Raw genomic sequence first — 17,061 nt, 5'->3', positions numbered from 1 at the left:
TATTTTTTCGTTTGTTTTTAAATAAAGATTGAATTTTACAAAAAAAGCTCAGAACTTTTTTGTACACCTAATACTTTCGCTAACATTTATATGATATTTATAGAAAGTCTATAAAGACCAGGTAAAACATACATAAATTTGATCTTCTTTTTTGAATTATAAATCGGCGTAATCTCACGATCCCGCTTGTATATTCCAGTCTGAATGTATCTCGTTTTACGATTCGTTCTGCCAGTTCGTCCTTTTTGTTAATGGAAAATTTTTATTATGTCCAAACGGAAAATCATAGAGTTAATGAGATTCTCTTGAAAACATTTAATAGCTTTCGCCTACTTCAATATGGACTTTATTGATGTATAAAGGAAAGAGGAAGAGACATATCACAAATAAACATTAATGATAAAACATAGTCCATATGATAAAAGCTTGCATTGAGAGAAATGTTTGTATGAATAAGCAAAGTTTTGTTACTGATACAATAAAAATTATTTGTCGATATATGGCTAATTAAACCGTTTGTTACCATGCCGATATTAATTTGTTGAATTTATTAAATGAATTAATAATTTAATTAACTAAACTGTTTTGTATAATGTTTATGGATCTTTTGTAAGTTAGAATTAGAACGTTTTGTTACCGGAACAAAACAATTATATAAGAATAATATACGTAATTTCTCACTTTTTATAGAGAAAAAAATTCTGATGAATAAAATTATGTTTGACGTTTTTGAACTTTCTTAACTTAGTAAAGTTATAGATTTAAGTTATATAATTAAAGCAATTGATTACTAATTGCTCTGAAAAAATGATTGTTATCATGATTGGCCATGGTGTAGAGCCAAGAAGTGCACGAAATCAGTCCTTAATCATCTCGATTTTATATAGGTAAATGTCGAATTCCTCTTACGAGAAGACACCATCTCCGACAACTCTTCTCGCCAAACACTTCTCGCTCTACCATAATGGATTATTTCGTTCGAAATTACTAAGAAAATACTTATTTTATAATGGCAACCAAATTTTACATTGTTATTTACAACGTACATTCTAAATTTCTTACTGAGTAAAATCTCATTTCAAGAAAGTGAAAATATTTCACTTCTTTAAAAAGCGTGACAGTTTTCACTCTTTTTACAGTAAATTTTCATTTCAAAGGAGTGAAATGTTACTCCAAAAAAGTGATATTTCACTCTAACAAAAGTGAAGATCGTCACTTCTTTCAAGAAATATTTTTACTTTTTTTAAAGAGTAATTGCGTTTTCACTCTCTTGGAGTGAGATTTCACTGCAAGAAATTTAGAGTGTAAATATCCAAATAAATTTGCACTGTTAAATAAAACAATTTTGTTCATCTAACAAAAAAATATTATATTTTGCTATTTCAACAAAATAATCCAATGATGGACCACTTGTAAATAATTCTCTTTTTTTGTTACCATTATTATATCTTTTTTCTCAGTGTGCTAAATAAATTATTCAGTTTTATATTATCTATCGATTTTTCCCGTTTGCAACAGAAATTAGAAGAGCTCTATGAGCTCTAAGAAAATTTTTTCTCTTGCAGTTTTTCTGTAAAATTGATAGTATTTGAGTAAAAAGTTATTGAAAACCAATTTTCGGTAATTTTTAGCAATTAATATTTTATTAACTATTGGGAAAAATTGCAAGAGGACTTTTCTTCTCAGTTTAGTCCATTCTGCTCCTGCGAAAAATTTATCATTATTTTCCTATATACATACACACATATAGGATATTTCACGTGAAAGTTTCATTAAAACCGTAAACATTTTTGATTCGTAGTAATTTTTTATATATTATTGTATGCATAAAAATATCGATACGTATTTTAGCGTTTTTGATTTACCCATTTATTCCATATTACTAGTTTAATTTTTAAGTCTTTTTTGGATGATTTCAATGTATAATTTGTCGAAAGCGAGAAAGAGAGTTTTAATAAAGTCTAGTACAGGAACAGAAAACAGGTAATATAATGTTCCTACAGAAAAAATGACATCGATCGTATTGTTCTGTTTTCAAAGTATTTTTGAGAAAAAATATCTTGCCTACGGAAAAAATTTATTTGCTTTTTTTGCTTTTTTGAAAAAAAAAGAACACTTTTATTTAAACAAAAACCCCATTTTTTATTTTTTTTTATTTTGAGTGGGTCTTTACGTTTGAGGAGTCAAAAAAATTGATTTTTTAATTGCTTATAGTCTTAAGAATATTTCATAAAACATTTTTTGGGAGAAACAAAAATTGTTTGAGACATACGAGATAAAATGATGTGGTGTTTGGGGCCTTAACCGATTTAAATAGCGCGCGCCAATCAATTGCCATAATCGGCGCTCGCCATTATATTCAACTTTCCAAGACCATTCTAGAACGTTTCTAATAATAAAATCATTAAACTCATTGATATGAATCGTTGAATTTATTGATAGGACATGTTTGCTCCTAAACACATTCATTCAAAGCAGTAGTAGATGTCGTAATTTTTTGGCAATTTGTATCTTTTATGACAGTTACATGAATATTTTTAAAATTATGAAAATGATGGTCATAATTATTAGCAGTTCAGCATATGATTTGGCTCTTTCGCGAGACAAAGTCCGTCTCAAACGTCCGGAGTATCGTGCGTCCATAAGCTCAAAGGATACAAGGATTGCTATTCGAGAGGAGAGAGAGCAACACAAAATTTTTATGAAGTCTTGTATGTTCTGGAATAAATGATTAATAATAAGTTCAAAAATTTTGGCATATTATGGCAAAAAAGTTTCATAAAACTTTAAACGTCTTTTTCTCGAAACCGTGTTTTCGAATATGATGATCACGATTCCAAAAAAAAAATATTATTCGACTGATTTCTGCTTTTACTGTTATACGTATACTCAGAGAATATGTCATTATCGTCTGAACAATAATAAATGGTCTATGTTAATTTTTTCTATTTCAGAAGGTCAATTAAGAGTAAAAAAATGAGTAAAATTCGATTTATTTCTTCAAACAGTAGCCATTTTGAAAATATACATACAATATTAATTATCCTATTTCGGGTGAGAATTACAAATCTACTCATTAAGAAAAAAACTTTATTTTTTGCTTTCAGACTAACGATATGACTTGTATTTTGATCATCGTTTCGACCGTGTTCGCGGTATAGGCCTAACTAGCATTTTATTACTATTTTATAAAAAGTATAATAAAAAGTTTAATAAAAAGTAATAACATTACAAATATTTTTTTACATGTGCATTGTAAACACGCATTTTCTAGATCCGTATTAGTCTTTAAGTATACCTAAAATTTTTATTTATTAAAAAAATTCTCAAAAAATGTCTTTAAAATTAGCCCTTAAACATAAACATTCCTTTAATTTTTCTGAATATCTTTCTATATATCTACAATTACAAAATTTTTAGGACTAGATGCAGAGTGGGTCGATTTTTTTTTATAAAAGTTAGAATTATTCAAAGTATAACAAAGTCATTGGAGATTATTCCTCTTATTGTCATTTTTACTAAAAATTCATTTTTATGTAAAAATGAAAATAAGAGATACAACCTCCAATGGCTTTGATCTTAACAAATGTTATATAGAACATAAATCCTGAACAACATTCAAGAGGTTTTAATCGTCAGTCGGATACCTTACAAAAAGTAACAAAAGTTTGCATGGTATTGATGAGCTGCAAAGAGATCATCATCAAGAACCTCTGTAATATGAAATTCATGGGTTTCTAGCAACATTTGAATATTTTGACCCCTTCAATGTCGGCCATATTGGATCCTCCATCTTAGATTACAGAATTTTGAGATGCTAAAGTCAGATTTGGATTCGACGATCCAAAATTACCTTTAAATACTAGCTTTCCAATAATTTACTTTTTCAGCAATCCCCCGTTCTTAAAAGATTAAATGTCAAAACTTCAGGAGCATGTAGATTATTGTTAAACTAAGGAAAAAGATATATCTGTGAAGTTAGCACTGCCAATATGAAAAATAAAAAAAATCGAAATTATGCTAGATTGTGCTACGTTGTGCCGCAAACCGCACTTCGATATCTCAAAAAAGCGAAAATAAAAAAAAATTGTTTTTAAGGTCCAACACCGCCATTTTAAAATACAAACAAAATTAAAATTGTGCTCAGTTGTGCTAATCTGTGTTAACTTGTGCCGCAAATCGTAGTTCGATGACGCAATTAGTTTATTAGAAAATCGCAAATTCAGAACTGGACTCGAATTGTAAACGATGGATATTCCAAGCGGACACTATCTACGCTGCAACTTCTAGGGAATTAGGCCCCAAGCGGGTAGGATATGATATTTTTTTTTGTTCGGGATGGTGTAGCCCCGCTTGGAATATCTATCGTTTACAATTCGAGTCTTGCAGCAATGCAAGCATCTAGTACGAACAGTTCGTGTTGCATCCAAATATTGATCTGATGATATTTGATGCAGCCTCAATTCGATTTCTTAATTGTTCTCTAGAGTTGATTGACGACGAATAAATTTCCTGTTTCAGGATTCCTCACACAAAAAATCCAGTAGTGTTAAATCAAGTGATCAGAGTGGCCAAGGTACTACTTCTCCACATCAAATCCATTGTGGATAATGTTTGTCTAGCCAAGTTCGAGTAACTCTGCCATAATCAGTTGGATACTCATCGAGTTAAAAACACATTTCAATTCGTTGCTGTAAATGGATGTCTTCTAAATAATCAAAGAAGTCATTCTCCAAAAATTTGTAAATTTGGCTGTATTCAATTCGTCAGGTAAAAAAAATAGTCTCACTAGAGAATCATTTCAAATTCCGAATCAAAAGCAGTAAATTTATGCTGGAATATACTTTCTCTAACAGCCCATTTTTATAAGCTTGTACATGATAATTTCTTTGATTAATAGTTCCTTTTTTTGTAAATGTAATTGCGTCCGTTCACATTATTTTTAATGGAAATTTTGAATTATCGTTGTTAGATTGCTCAAGAAACCAATTGCTAAAATCCAATCCCTTGAAATAATCCTGAGGTAATACATTTTGCACTTTTTGAATATGGTACGGATGGCGGTTATCATCTCTCAAATTCTGTGGTGTGACAATTATAATGCAGCTGATGTTCTCCGGACGCTGGTTTCAAGATTGTTATCAAAGTGATGTAGGATATGATTTTCTATTTGTATATTTGCTCTTAACGGATCTTGATAAATTGAAAATCAACTCATCACTCGCAGCCTATTAAAAGCCATTGTAATGACTCGCCGATATGATACTTTTCTGTTTGGAAATCGGTATGTATATTTTCACATCCTTTCCATTACTGTCGAAGCCATACACGAAAACCATATCAGCATTCAACATTAGAATATGTACGTGACATATTGTGATAGGAGCAATTCACTCGACGACTTCTGATGAGTAACTGATGAATTTACAGGAGAAAGGTAAAAATGTAAACAAACAAAAAAAGTTTTCACTTGAAAACGGAATTTATTATTATTATTTTCGTGCACGATTTCAGTAACAATAATACTTTAAAGGCAGTGCGAGAATAAAGCAACTACGTTTTGTCTTTTTTGCAATTTTCTCCAATACGAAGCAAAAACGAACATATTTCTACGAGACTTTTTTTTTAGTTTATCAATCCCCTACACACTTTCGAAGTTTTGATATTTAAATTCCAAATACCCTGTATATGTGTACGTATATGTATAATAATATAAATAGCCACTTACCTATTTATGTTTACATCAGTAGACTCCAAAATAGTTCTCACTTTATCCAAGTGACCATGTTCCACTGCCGCAAATAGAGCTAAAAATAAAATGATAACAATGTCAAGATTATTTCTAATTTAATGTGATATAAATTTTAATGTGATATAAATTTTAACAAGAATAAGTTTGGCAAAAACAAAGAGATGTTTGAGAAATTAAAATAAAGAATCGATAAAAATAAAATACCATGCAGGTGTATGTTGAGGGATTGGGCCGAGAGAGGATTGATATGTATTGACGATAGATTATTTAGTTGATGGGGCTGTTGTTTTTTCTTGCTGAAACCTTCTAGGAACTCCATCCCTTGCAACGAGTGGAACTCTGCGTGCATGAAAAAATAAGGCAAAATAAATAAATGGTAATTAAAAAAGTGAACCATTGCAAAGTCGAATAAATAAGCAATAAATATAATGTAAAACGAGAGAAATTTGAAAGAATCGCAAAAAACTTAATACATATATCTTGAGGAAAATAAATTCTTGTTTTAAGTATTTAAAATTTATTAAATTTTCGAGTTTTTACTTTTATAACAACAAAAACACAACTTATCAATTGTTATAACAACAGCTAACTATATTTTATGCTTTGGTTGGTGAAATATTTTAAGTAATTGTAGAACGAGAAATAGTCTTAAGTGTTTGCCAAAAGCAGCAACTTAATAAAAGCAGCACAAAAATGAAAGAGAGAGAGAGAGAGAGAGAGAGAGAGAGAGAGAGAGAGAGAGAAATCTTGATTTTTTTTATTTCTTCTTTGAATTATTTTATTCATCATATTACAAAGTCAGCTTATATGTTTTACTTAAGCTACTTTCGCAACTAGAAATTTTCCCACATCAGTGACGTCCTACAATGCTTTACCGTTTTATTTTATGTTTAACATACTTTTTTTTATATCTTTCCACGATAATTATTGATTTGCTTCCTCATGAAAATACGCTAGTAAAAGTTAAATGCATTATTACATCAGAGATGTAATGTAGACTCCCTTTCTTCATCAATATCGTAAAGAAAATAATTAAATCGACAATTTGCTGTGAAAATTTGAATTAACGTCCTAAGAAGTGATTAATTACACCTGGCACACCGCTGATTAATTAGAAAACTTATTAATTCAGCATACTTGATCTTGATGATGTCGACACGAAAACTCGCTCCTGATCAATTTGCTCGTAATTCTTCATATCCTTCATGTCTCTTTTCCTATCGGTCGCCATTTTATTTCGGAAACTATTACCACGTCTGTTTGTCCAAAAGTTCGTGATATTATCTACCGTTTTGACTTTACAGGACTTTGAAGGATATATCTTAGCGTCGTCGTAAATTTTCTGATTCTGTAGGCAGATTGTTGCGTTTTTTCTTTCCGTCTCGTGTATCTTGCAATAAAATTTAATCCTTAGGCGATCAAACTCACTCAAGGATTCGGTTGTCCTTTGATTTCCATTTATGACATTTATTGCATGCGAGTCGTCGCTCCTCACATTCCAAGAACTTCTCAAAGACTCGGTCTCGTATGTATAACGAAATGTATTTTGCAATGATTTTTCGAGGTATTCTTCCTCATTCTTGTCTTGCTCGTTATTTGTTTTACAGAAGGGCCGGTTAGTTGCTGTCTTGTGGGAATCCAGAACGATAGTCAAGACATTGCGTTTGGATGATATAGCGCGCTCATTTTTATCATCTTGTTTTTGCCTTTGTTCCATTTCGTTCCCTTCTTCGACCTCATAGAAGAAGTTCGAGATGGAAGAATCCAAAGAACTATTCAGCACGAATGTAGGATTCTCATAAAATACGTATTTATTGAACTCATCTGTGTCTGTTTCGCAGGGCTTATGTTTGTCACTACAGTCTTTTTCTCGAGTAGCTTCTTGCGAGTTCCCTATACTATGTCTCCTGCGAAAAATATGAATAAGCTTCGGTAATTTTACATCTTCGTTCTTTATCCAAGATTTCTCTACGTTCTTACGATCCGTATTCATTAGCTTGTCAGTTAAAGACAGCTTACTCTTTAGATCCTTTGTAATCTCTTGCGAATCGGTATCGAGATTTGATACCAAGATCTTCCGAGGACTCGAAGATGCCTCATTATCGATTTTGTTCTTAATGCAAGAATTCATGTCTTCAGAATCTTTTCGTAAACTGGAGAGTTTCTCACCATCTTGAAATTCTTCAAGAACAGATAAGTTGCATTCCTTCTTAACAAAATTTTTTGAGACAGATGAGAGATCGAAGCCAGCGGTCAATCGCAGATTCGCATGATTGCGTATCTTTGACATCACTTTCATAGATGCTCGAAAGGATCTCGATCTTTTCAAGGTCGATATTCTGCTGCCCGAGGAACGTCTCGAAAGTAGTTCCATTTTCGGGCTTGATGAAGCGGATTTGCGAAATTTCATTTGGGGATCGCTCAATGGTTTTGCTTGATATATGTCCTATCGAGATATTTGACTTTTTCAGAGTTTCGATACGTCTGAATATGTATTCTCAATGGAAGAAGATCGCTCGTCTTATAAATTATTGATAATATTTATTACATATTGTTGCTACTTATGTGTTATTGTTCTTCTTTGGTAGAATAAAACTTCGAAATTTTGAGTCTCCATAAATTCCTAAAACAATTCTTTGGCTGGATAAAGCTGCAAAAAAATTATTGATATCGTCATTTGCTTGATCCTATTATGTTTAACGGTACATTTTTCTCTCGAATAGCACGGCGAGGGGGAACTGTATATATTACAATATATTATATAACGGCATACGATATATTATATAGGCTTCAGAGATTGTTCCAAAGTTTTTAAAACATTGACTATCTTAATGTGATCTGCGAGTTAATTCACTATATATATATGTCAAGTTTTTGCTTTGACAGAACTACCTCACCAACTTGACTCTTTTATACAACGAAACTGATAAATATTTACATGAAGCGTTAGAATAAGTGGAAGAGCGATTAACAATTAAAGAAGATTAGCACAAAATTGTTGCCATAAAATAACGACGCAGTTGCTATGTGATTACCGTCTCCAAAACGATTTTATTGTTTACTTACGATCGTGTCGCTTGATTCTACCGAGCGACAATTGGCCATTATAAAGAAGTGGACGGAATATGGCCTCTTCCTTCTCGGACAATTTACCAGACCAATCAAATTTATTACTGTCGTCCGTTATTCAAGATCTCGATAACAGTAGAGTATAGGTGCTTGAAGATTATAATGACAAAATCGCTAGTGATCTAACCAACATCGAACATGTAATAAAGTGATTGTTCCCAACAACATATGAGTAAGAAAAATTAAATGAGTTTCAACGTATGCCTTGTATTTTAAATAATTACGTTTGAAGAGAATATTGATGCTAGTGATACCGATATCCATATCAGAAGAAAAAAAACAATCAATACTTTATTGGAGATTCCAATAAAGAATCATTCATGACGTGATATATTGCGTTTGTATTGAATGAACGTAATAATTTTTGAGCATTTTATTCAAGATTTTTGTCGCTCGTCGACGCATCGAGCTTGGCTTTCTCCGAATGTATCAGCATTTTATTCATCAGAGTGATGATCGACTAAAATATTATTTTATAGGTCGTGCCAGTCTGTTTCTCGCAAAAGCGTGAACGTCTAGCTTACTCGAATTACTTGAAGGAAGGAAAAAATTGGCCGTTTTGGTATCCACATTAAAATTTATTAGAAGTTAACGAGAAAATTATTTGTTGACTAAATGTTAATAGTATAATTACAGTACGGAGAAGAACAATTATAGTTAAGAGAATCGTCTGACAGTTTCAATCTGGAAAAACAAATTCTTTAGTCCCCTCCTTCTAGCTAAATTTACATCTACAATAGTTAAATTTTCATATATTTTAATAAAACTGTTTTTTTCCATGTACGATTATCACTGAGTTATCAACATTATTTAAATCTTACATAATTTTCCTCAATTTTTATTTTAAATAATTCTCGTCTTAAATAATTTCCTCGATTCTATTTTATATATGTATATTATATACATATGTATATTAATATTTATTTTCAATTTTTGTTTTTTTTTATATATATATAAATCGAAATATAACCTATAAATCTCTCAATTTTCTTTAATTCTATGACGTTTACCTATTACTCTACGCATTTGTGTAATTTTACTTGTCCTTTATTAATTTCTTAAGGGGAAATATTCAAAGTGCTCAAAATACAAAAGTAGTTCTATTAAGGATACTTCAGTGTATAGATTTAGACAAAAAATTTATATATAATAAGGGTTTTTAAAATCATGAGATGTAAATTTGATATTAGAACGTTTAAGTTAAAATTCACTAATTTAATATGATACAAAAGTTGTAATGAAATAAGTTATATTTTGTCTTTATATAATCTTATTTTGTGTATCTCTGTTTAATAATATTTCCGAGATTGCTAAATATGAATTTGATGTTAACATGATAAATTTTAAGCAGTTGAGTCTATTATAGCGAAAAATTTATAAAATTCATAATATACCTATGATATACAGAATGTCTCAGATTTAACGAATAAATTGCAAGAGTATATTCTGAAAGAACACAGAAATAAAGAAAATGTTATACAAAGTTTAACTAGAAACTTTATTGCAAACTTATGAACAAATATTGTTTACGATGAAATATGAAAAATAGGAAAGAGTTCATTCTTCAATCAAATTAATTAATAGGCAAATAAGAATAAAATGCGCGGTTGTAGGTGCGCTTTATAATAGTAAATATATATTTAATAATTATTACATACGAGTATATGACGTAAACTTCCACATTTGAACGTTACAGCTAATTTTTAGCATCTTCAGCAATTGATATACCAAATTAGAAAAACTTTTATTTGTAGTTTAAATCAATTTTCTGAACGCAATAGATGACGTCTTTTTACAGTTCAAGTTGGAAGTGTGCGATTTTTGCTGGTTTATCGCCTCAGTGAAAATTAAATTTTCGAGAGTAAAGATATATTTTAATTTTAAATTATTTTGTTGAAATATAAGTAAAACATAAGACACTCACAATGCAATAAAGAATTATTACTTTAAATACAATAAACATTACCAATAAACATTTTTTTCAGGAAATTAATGTGCCAGAAATCAATATTATTGTCATTTTAAATGACTTTGTCATGCAAGATTCAAACTGTAAGTGTTAAGAGACAACGGAACATATGAGTAAAATGTATAGTGTCAAAAAGATAAATAAAACAGTCATTAATTTCTGACCCATTACTCAAGGAAAATATTCATATACATTTGTAAATGCTGTTTTAAATCCTTAAGTGCATTGATATAAGCATGGATAAAGAAATTCTATATCGATTGTAGGTTTATACTATTTCTTCGAAGTCTAATATATAACATTTCAGATGTTCTCCCAATCAAATTCATAACCGTCAAGCTTATATTCGGTGGTAATAGATTTATTGGTAATCTCTGTAATCGTTAATTTGATTTCGGTATTCAGAAATTCTCGTTTTAAGTTTTCTACCAGCCTATATGTTGTGTCCTTTACAATATATTTTGTAAATAATATTATTTTTAATTGGAAGGGTAATTTCTTTTTGAAATTTGAGATAATCCCCCAAAGTTTATTCAGACTATAAGAGAACATTTTTACTTACTTGTTGGAATCTTTAACAAATAAACTAAGGAGAAATAGCAAGCCAACACAAGAAGTTTTTGGTGAAAATAATTGTCGTATTAAAGAAATAAGTTAAGACGTTTCGACATCGTAATTGTGTCCTCTTCAAGTGTGAACATGATATAGGTAGACCAATTATAAAAGCATTTCAATAAAATAAAATAAGGTTGTCAACAGTAAAAAATTATCAGAAGTGAAAAACATCATTAAGCTGTAAAGACTACTATCTTCGTTTGTCGTATCCTAACGGATATTCAAACTGATAAGGAAGTTACTATAATAAAATTAAATAGAATAAAAACTTTGGCTCAATATCAACATTCATAAAAGTAATTAGTTAAAATAATGTTTTTTTTACTTAGTTGAGAACAGATTAACAGATGTTCTGTACAATTGATCAGTATATGAGTACGCTGAGCTTAAAATAAGAGGTCCAGACAAAGAATTGTTTATAACAAGTTTAACATTCCAAAGTATGGAAGTGGCATCTGTACACAAACAAGATTATAAAGCGGGTCTAATAAATCGGTATCACTTTGTATGTAAGCCATTTCTTTGCTTTCTTATGTGAATTGTTTTTGAGATAAGTATTTTGAGATACGTCTCTGTTGAGAACTTTTTCTTTATCTAAAATTTGTACGTCATCCCAATCAAAATCATGGTTAAATTCTTGATTAGGATAACGTACAAACATTCAGGGTCATGACTTTGACAACATATGTCAAGGTCAAGGTCATCGGAACTGAAGCCTGTAGTATAACACACTTATCAAGGCTTTGTCCACTATGCTCAATACGCTTCCTTTTTTAAAAAGAGGATGGAGAGAAAAAAAATTGAGATATCTTCCTGAAAATATCGGTTTATGCAACCAGTCAAATTCCTTTCTTTACCTTCATTGTTAATGATAGTCACGTATAAGAAATTTAATCTATCACCCTCAAATTCCATAGTAAACTGTAATCTTGGATGAAAGGAAATAAAAATATGAAGTACTACATTCAAAATCAAATGATAAGGGGACAGTTATTGTTAGATCATTTACATATCTAAAATAGAAAGGCGTGTCAATTTTCAATTCATCTAACGCCTAATTTTCTAATCTCTGCATTAGTAAATTTGCAATGTTTATCAGAAATAAACCACAAATACACCAGGATTGATAAAGGGAATACCAAAAGCGTTTAATAGATAAGAATACATGTATATGTATTATCTACTTATAGTTCAATAAAATAATTAAAAATTAAAATATATCTTTGTTCGCACAAATTTAATTTTCACTGAGCCGACGAATAAAACTTGAATTTTGAAAAGGCGTCATTCATTGTGTTCAAAGAATTGATCTACTGCGAACAAAGTCTTTCCTATTTAGTATGTTAATCGCTGTAGATGGCTAAAAATTAGCCGAAACGGAAAAAACGTTTGAAATGGAAGTTTACGTTATACACATATATATAATAATTATTTAAATATATTGTTGCAAGTATTGTGCTATGCACAAATCTTACCGCCTATTATAAAAGTGAAGATTCTTTCCTTAACAATATATAGAGTTATTGTTGTTCCGTTTTCATTGTAAAAGTTGACGTTAAATAACGTGATGTCTTGAGTTGATGCAGTTCCTTCGTCAATCCGCAAGCCATTTCCGTTAATGATTTTAAAGTATCGATGCACCTCGTTGGAATCGCCGACATTCACGTAGACACAGCTCGTATTGTCATGTCGAGAATACGAATTCTCTCCTTTGACAGACGCTAGTTGGACGAGTCTTTAAATGTTGCACTCCGTGACGTATAGTGCACTCGCGATAATAAAGACGTAAACGGAACTCGCATAATAAAACTTTTTCTCGTAAAAGTATAAGAACGACACGTTTATTTGACATGTCAAACTTTGACAACGAGAACAGAACAACAATTCCGTTGCTAAGGAAAGACTCGTCGCTTCACTTTTGACTGCATGGTGGAATTATTATATTAGTTATTACTATTAGTTATTATTAGTTAATATTTATTATTATTATTTATTAGTATCTAATTCTCCATCATGTTTTTGACAAGCAGCAACAGACTTATGCGTAGCACAATATATTATTATAGAACGCACCTACAATCGTATAGTGTTCTTTACTCTCATTTTATCTTGTTAATTATTCAATTTTATTGAACAGCGAGTATTCATTATATTAGTAGTTATCTTATTTTAAATTCACATATTTCTTATTTTATTGTGTAGAATACTAATGGAATGATTTAGTAATGTATTGTGAATGTTGTCGCACAAACTCGATACAATAATAATGCGGAACTTGTTACAAAAGAATTTCTAGAGGACTTTATTGTATCTCAATAATCGAATTACTAAGTCGTTGCATTAGATCTTTATGCAAAGTCACTTCTACACTGTAAAAAAATCTTACTTTTTACAGTTTCCTATAAATAAAAATTAAGAGGCGGGATGAAAAAACCATTGTTTTTTATATTCCGTTTTAATATTTGTTTATAGCTTTGTAATAAATTATTTCCAGACTTCATATAACATTTTTGTCTTATTTCCACTTATAGAATATATTCCCATGCAGTTTATCTGTTAAATTCTGAGATAATCTGTAGATTGTAAATAAATTTTTTGTATTTTTTTGACGGCTGATTACAAATTCACTGTTAGAATTGCAAATCTTTAAAAGGCGCATTTTATGTCCAATAAAAAATTTTACAAGATTTATAAAATATATTATTAATTTAAAAATTTAAAAAATTTGTAACCTACATCATAAAAGGTTAATTTATTTTATGTGAAAATTCTAATTCTCGGTTGTGTTTAAAATAAGTTTTTATAATATAAATCTTTAATATATTGAATTTTTAAAAATAAATTTAACTTTTATTTTAAATCTACATAATTGTATATCGCGAGTATTAAAGATTACAGATATTAAAAGAATTCATAAAACATTTGAAAATTTTGACTCTCAAAGCCGCTACTTTAAATTTAATAAATTTCAAAATTGTGAAAAAATTCTATCAAAATTTTCGAATTTAAAAATCCCTTAAAAAATTATATTTTCGAACAGATTTTGATAATATTTATGAAAAAAAAAAACAATAATTAATGTCATATAATGCTTATATAGAAGTTATTCAGGGAACGTTTAGTTTTACGCATAATACCTATATTCTAATGTTTAAATTATAGTAATAATAAGCTTTTGTGTGTGTGTGTGTGTGTGTGTGCGCACACACACGCATGTATGCAAATATAAATATGTAAAAAAGTTGGGCAATAAAGACGTTATTATTATTACCATTATTACTATTACATTTATTATTATTATTATTATTGTAATTATATTTTATCCCTTTCCAGGAAAAATCTCCCTTGCTCCTCGTCGTGCTTTCCGAAAAAAAAGAATTGTAGCGCGACACTCATATGCTTTGACATCAGCTACCTGACTATCACAAAATTCCATACGGCCGAACTCGTTTTTAAGTACGACATCGAGAGTCACATCTCTACGCTTATAGGCAAGAATTATATCGTCTCTCGGATGCCGTTTGACTCCATAGAATCCTTATGACTTTTGTCCAATCGTTGTGACAATATGCTGCTTTCACACAAATATTCGTGACTTGGATATTATATGTATTGATACATAATATGTCCTGTAAAATTTTTCTATTGCTACTAATCACTAATAAAAACTTTTCGCCACTATGAATCCTTTACTGTTGATCATTTAGAAATTTTTGAACGCCATATTATTGATTCATTATTTTAAAATGTTTTCACTATTAATCTATACTCGATATTTCTATTCTCCAATATCACCGTAAAAAGCAGGCTACTTCGGAGAATAAGTAACTTCCAAAATTTTTTTTCATTCACACATTCTTAATTATCCGACACAAGATGAAATTTCGCGCACAGGCCTAAAATCGATTTTTGGAGATTGGCTCACGGCTTTAAAACACGTTATGTGCGCGCGCACTTTTTCCAACCGTTGCTGCTGTGCACATCATTGCTTCAAATACTTTGGAGTGAAATCTGCCGGTGGTCTCAAACAGTCTCGAAGGAGCCGATTTCCACAGTGTGACGGACCCGTCGAGTATGACTCAATGTATAACACTTTCATGATGATTCTCCCAACAAAAACCTTTTTTCGTATATCTGCGACCTTGACTTGTAAAATTCATCACGATACACTACAATCTCGCGCTGCATTGCTTGCTAGTCGCGCGAGCTACAAACGTTAGTGATGTGGCATTACTGGCGGATACACATGCCAATGCGACCCCCGATCCGTTCCATGGTGAACAAACAGCTGTCGTGTCCCCCTCCAGCAACCAGTGGTCACATTGCGTAGCTCCAAAGAGAGATTGCCTAGTCTTTCGACACTGACGACTGTCTCGCACGAACTAACTTGTCTGTTTTGTCGGATTAACAAAGCCAGACAGACTAGTTTACCATAGAAACGGACAAAACGAATGACTTTTTTTTAACACTGTCAAAGAAAAAATAAAATAATTCTGATACTTGCCTGTTTGGTTCAATTATTAAATCGTGTCTTAATTAGATTAATTAGACGAAACTATTATTTTAAACAGTTGTTAAACAATTATTAAACCGGAATAAAGCTGTTAATATTAGTTAACTGTTGTTAATAATTTTAATACAGTTTAATTACGTTAAAGTATTAAACTGTATAATTATAGTTGCACCTTACGCACGCACGTGCACGCGTGTATTTCTTTTCTGTGTTTAAACCTATCTGCGTAATTATTAAAATTGCCGGTTAGACAGCGCTTCTATGTTCGCTGTAAATTGAAAAAAACTGATGTAAAATTCTTTATTGGGTTATATATTTAGATCCAAGAAAGTCTAAAGGCAAAAGCCAATCATATTAAGAATCTTACAACGGTTGCAAAGTTGCCTTTTCTGCTGAACGTAGTCGAACTAATAGTGTTAAATTATTTCGCTTACTTGTTTCGGTAAATGTTCGAGGAAGTTTGTTGCAAAATTAATAGGAAATATGATATTAATTAGTGATTAATAGTGCTAATTCTTTAAATGACTTGATGTGTTAAACATTTTTAAAGAAACGCATTGTGAAGAAAAATTAAAATGGCATACTAAAAACATAATGTTTATTTATTATTAAAGATATTACATATACAAGTAAAAATTTAGATGTTAAAAGGTTCATGTAGTTTATTTTATTATCTTACTGGACATACTTCTTTTTCAAAAGATTTTCAATTTTACAAGAAAAACTTTGATATTTCAAAATTAATATGAATTTTTGTTATTACCAAAAATATATAATAAGCAACATATGTTTCCATTCTAGATTGAGACTATTTGTATTTTGAAAGTCTCCTTTTATCTCAACTTCGCAAAGGAAAGTAATAGTAACTTGAACTTTTCTTTCAAAATAATTTTATTGAAGGTCTTCCTATTCTGACTCAAGTAATAATTGTTTTTTTTAAATTCTATTTCAAAAATTATTAATAAAAATATAAGATATGTATTAATACCAGTTATTAAAAAAGATCAAGTAGTAATAGCTTTAACTTTCCTTAAAAAAATATTATATAAAAATTATTACATCACAAAGTTTACTTAACCCTTA

At 30.2% G+C, this 17,061-nt stretch overlaps 1 protein-coding gene across 2 annotated transcripts in view; it reads right to left on the bottom strand.

Moving 5' to 3' along the window:
* Positions 1-15,098, bottom strand: part of LOC108748561 — a 78,866-nt gene extending 63,768 nt beyond the window's left edge. For both annotated transcript variants that reach the window (XM_018486783.1, XM_018486784.1), the window contains exons 1-4: positions 14,881-15,098; positions 6,890-8,402; positions 5,957-6,091; positions 5,729-5,807 (exon numbers count right to left, since the gene is read on the bottom strand). In XM_018486783.1, coding sequence (XP_018342285.1) covers positions 5,729-5,807; positions 5,957-6,091; positions 6,890-8,162 — 1,487 coding nt within the window. In that variant the 5' untranslated portion in view covers positions 8,163-8,402; positions 14,881-15,098. The remainder of the gene's footprint in view (positions 1-5,728; positions 5,808-5,956; positions 6,092-6,889; positions 8,403-14,880) is intronic.
* Between the last annotated feature and the right edge of the window lie 1,963 nt (positions 15,099-17,061).

This window comes from Trachymyrmex septentrionalis, unplaced genomic scaffold (assembly GCF_001594115.1).
Source record: "Trachymyrmex septentrionalis isolate Tsep2-gDNA-1 unplaced genomic scaffold, Tsep1.0 scaffold231, whole genome shotgun sequence".
Classification (NCBI taxonomy): domain Eukaryota; kingdom Metazoa; phylum Arthropoda; class Insecta; order Hymenoptera; family Formicidae; genus Trachymyrmex; species Trachymyrmex septentrionalis.
The sequence above is the reverse complement of the archived record's forward strand: the minus strand, read 5'-3'. Positions and strand labels throughout refer to the sequence as shown.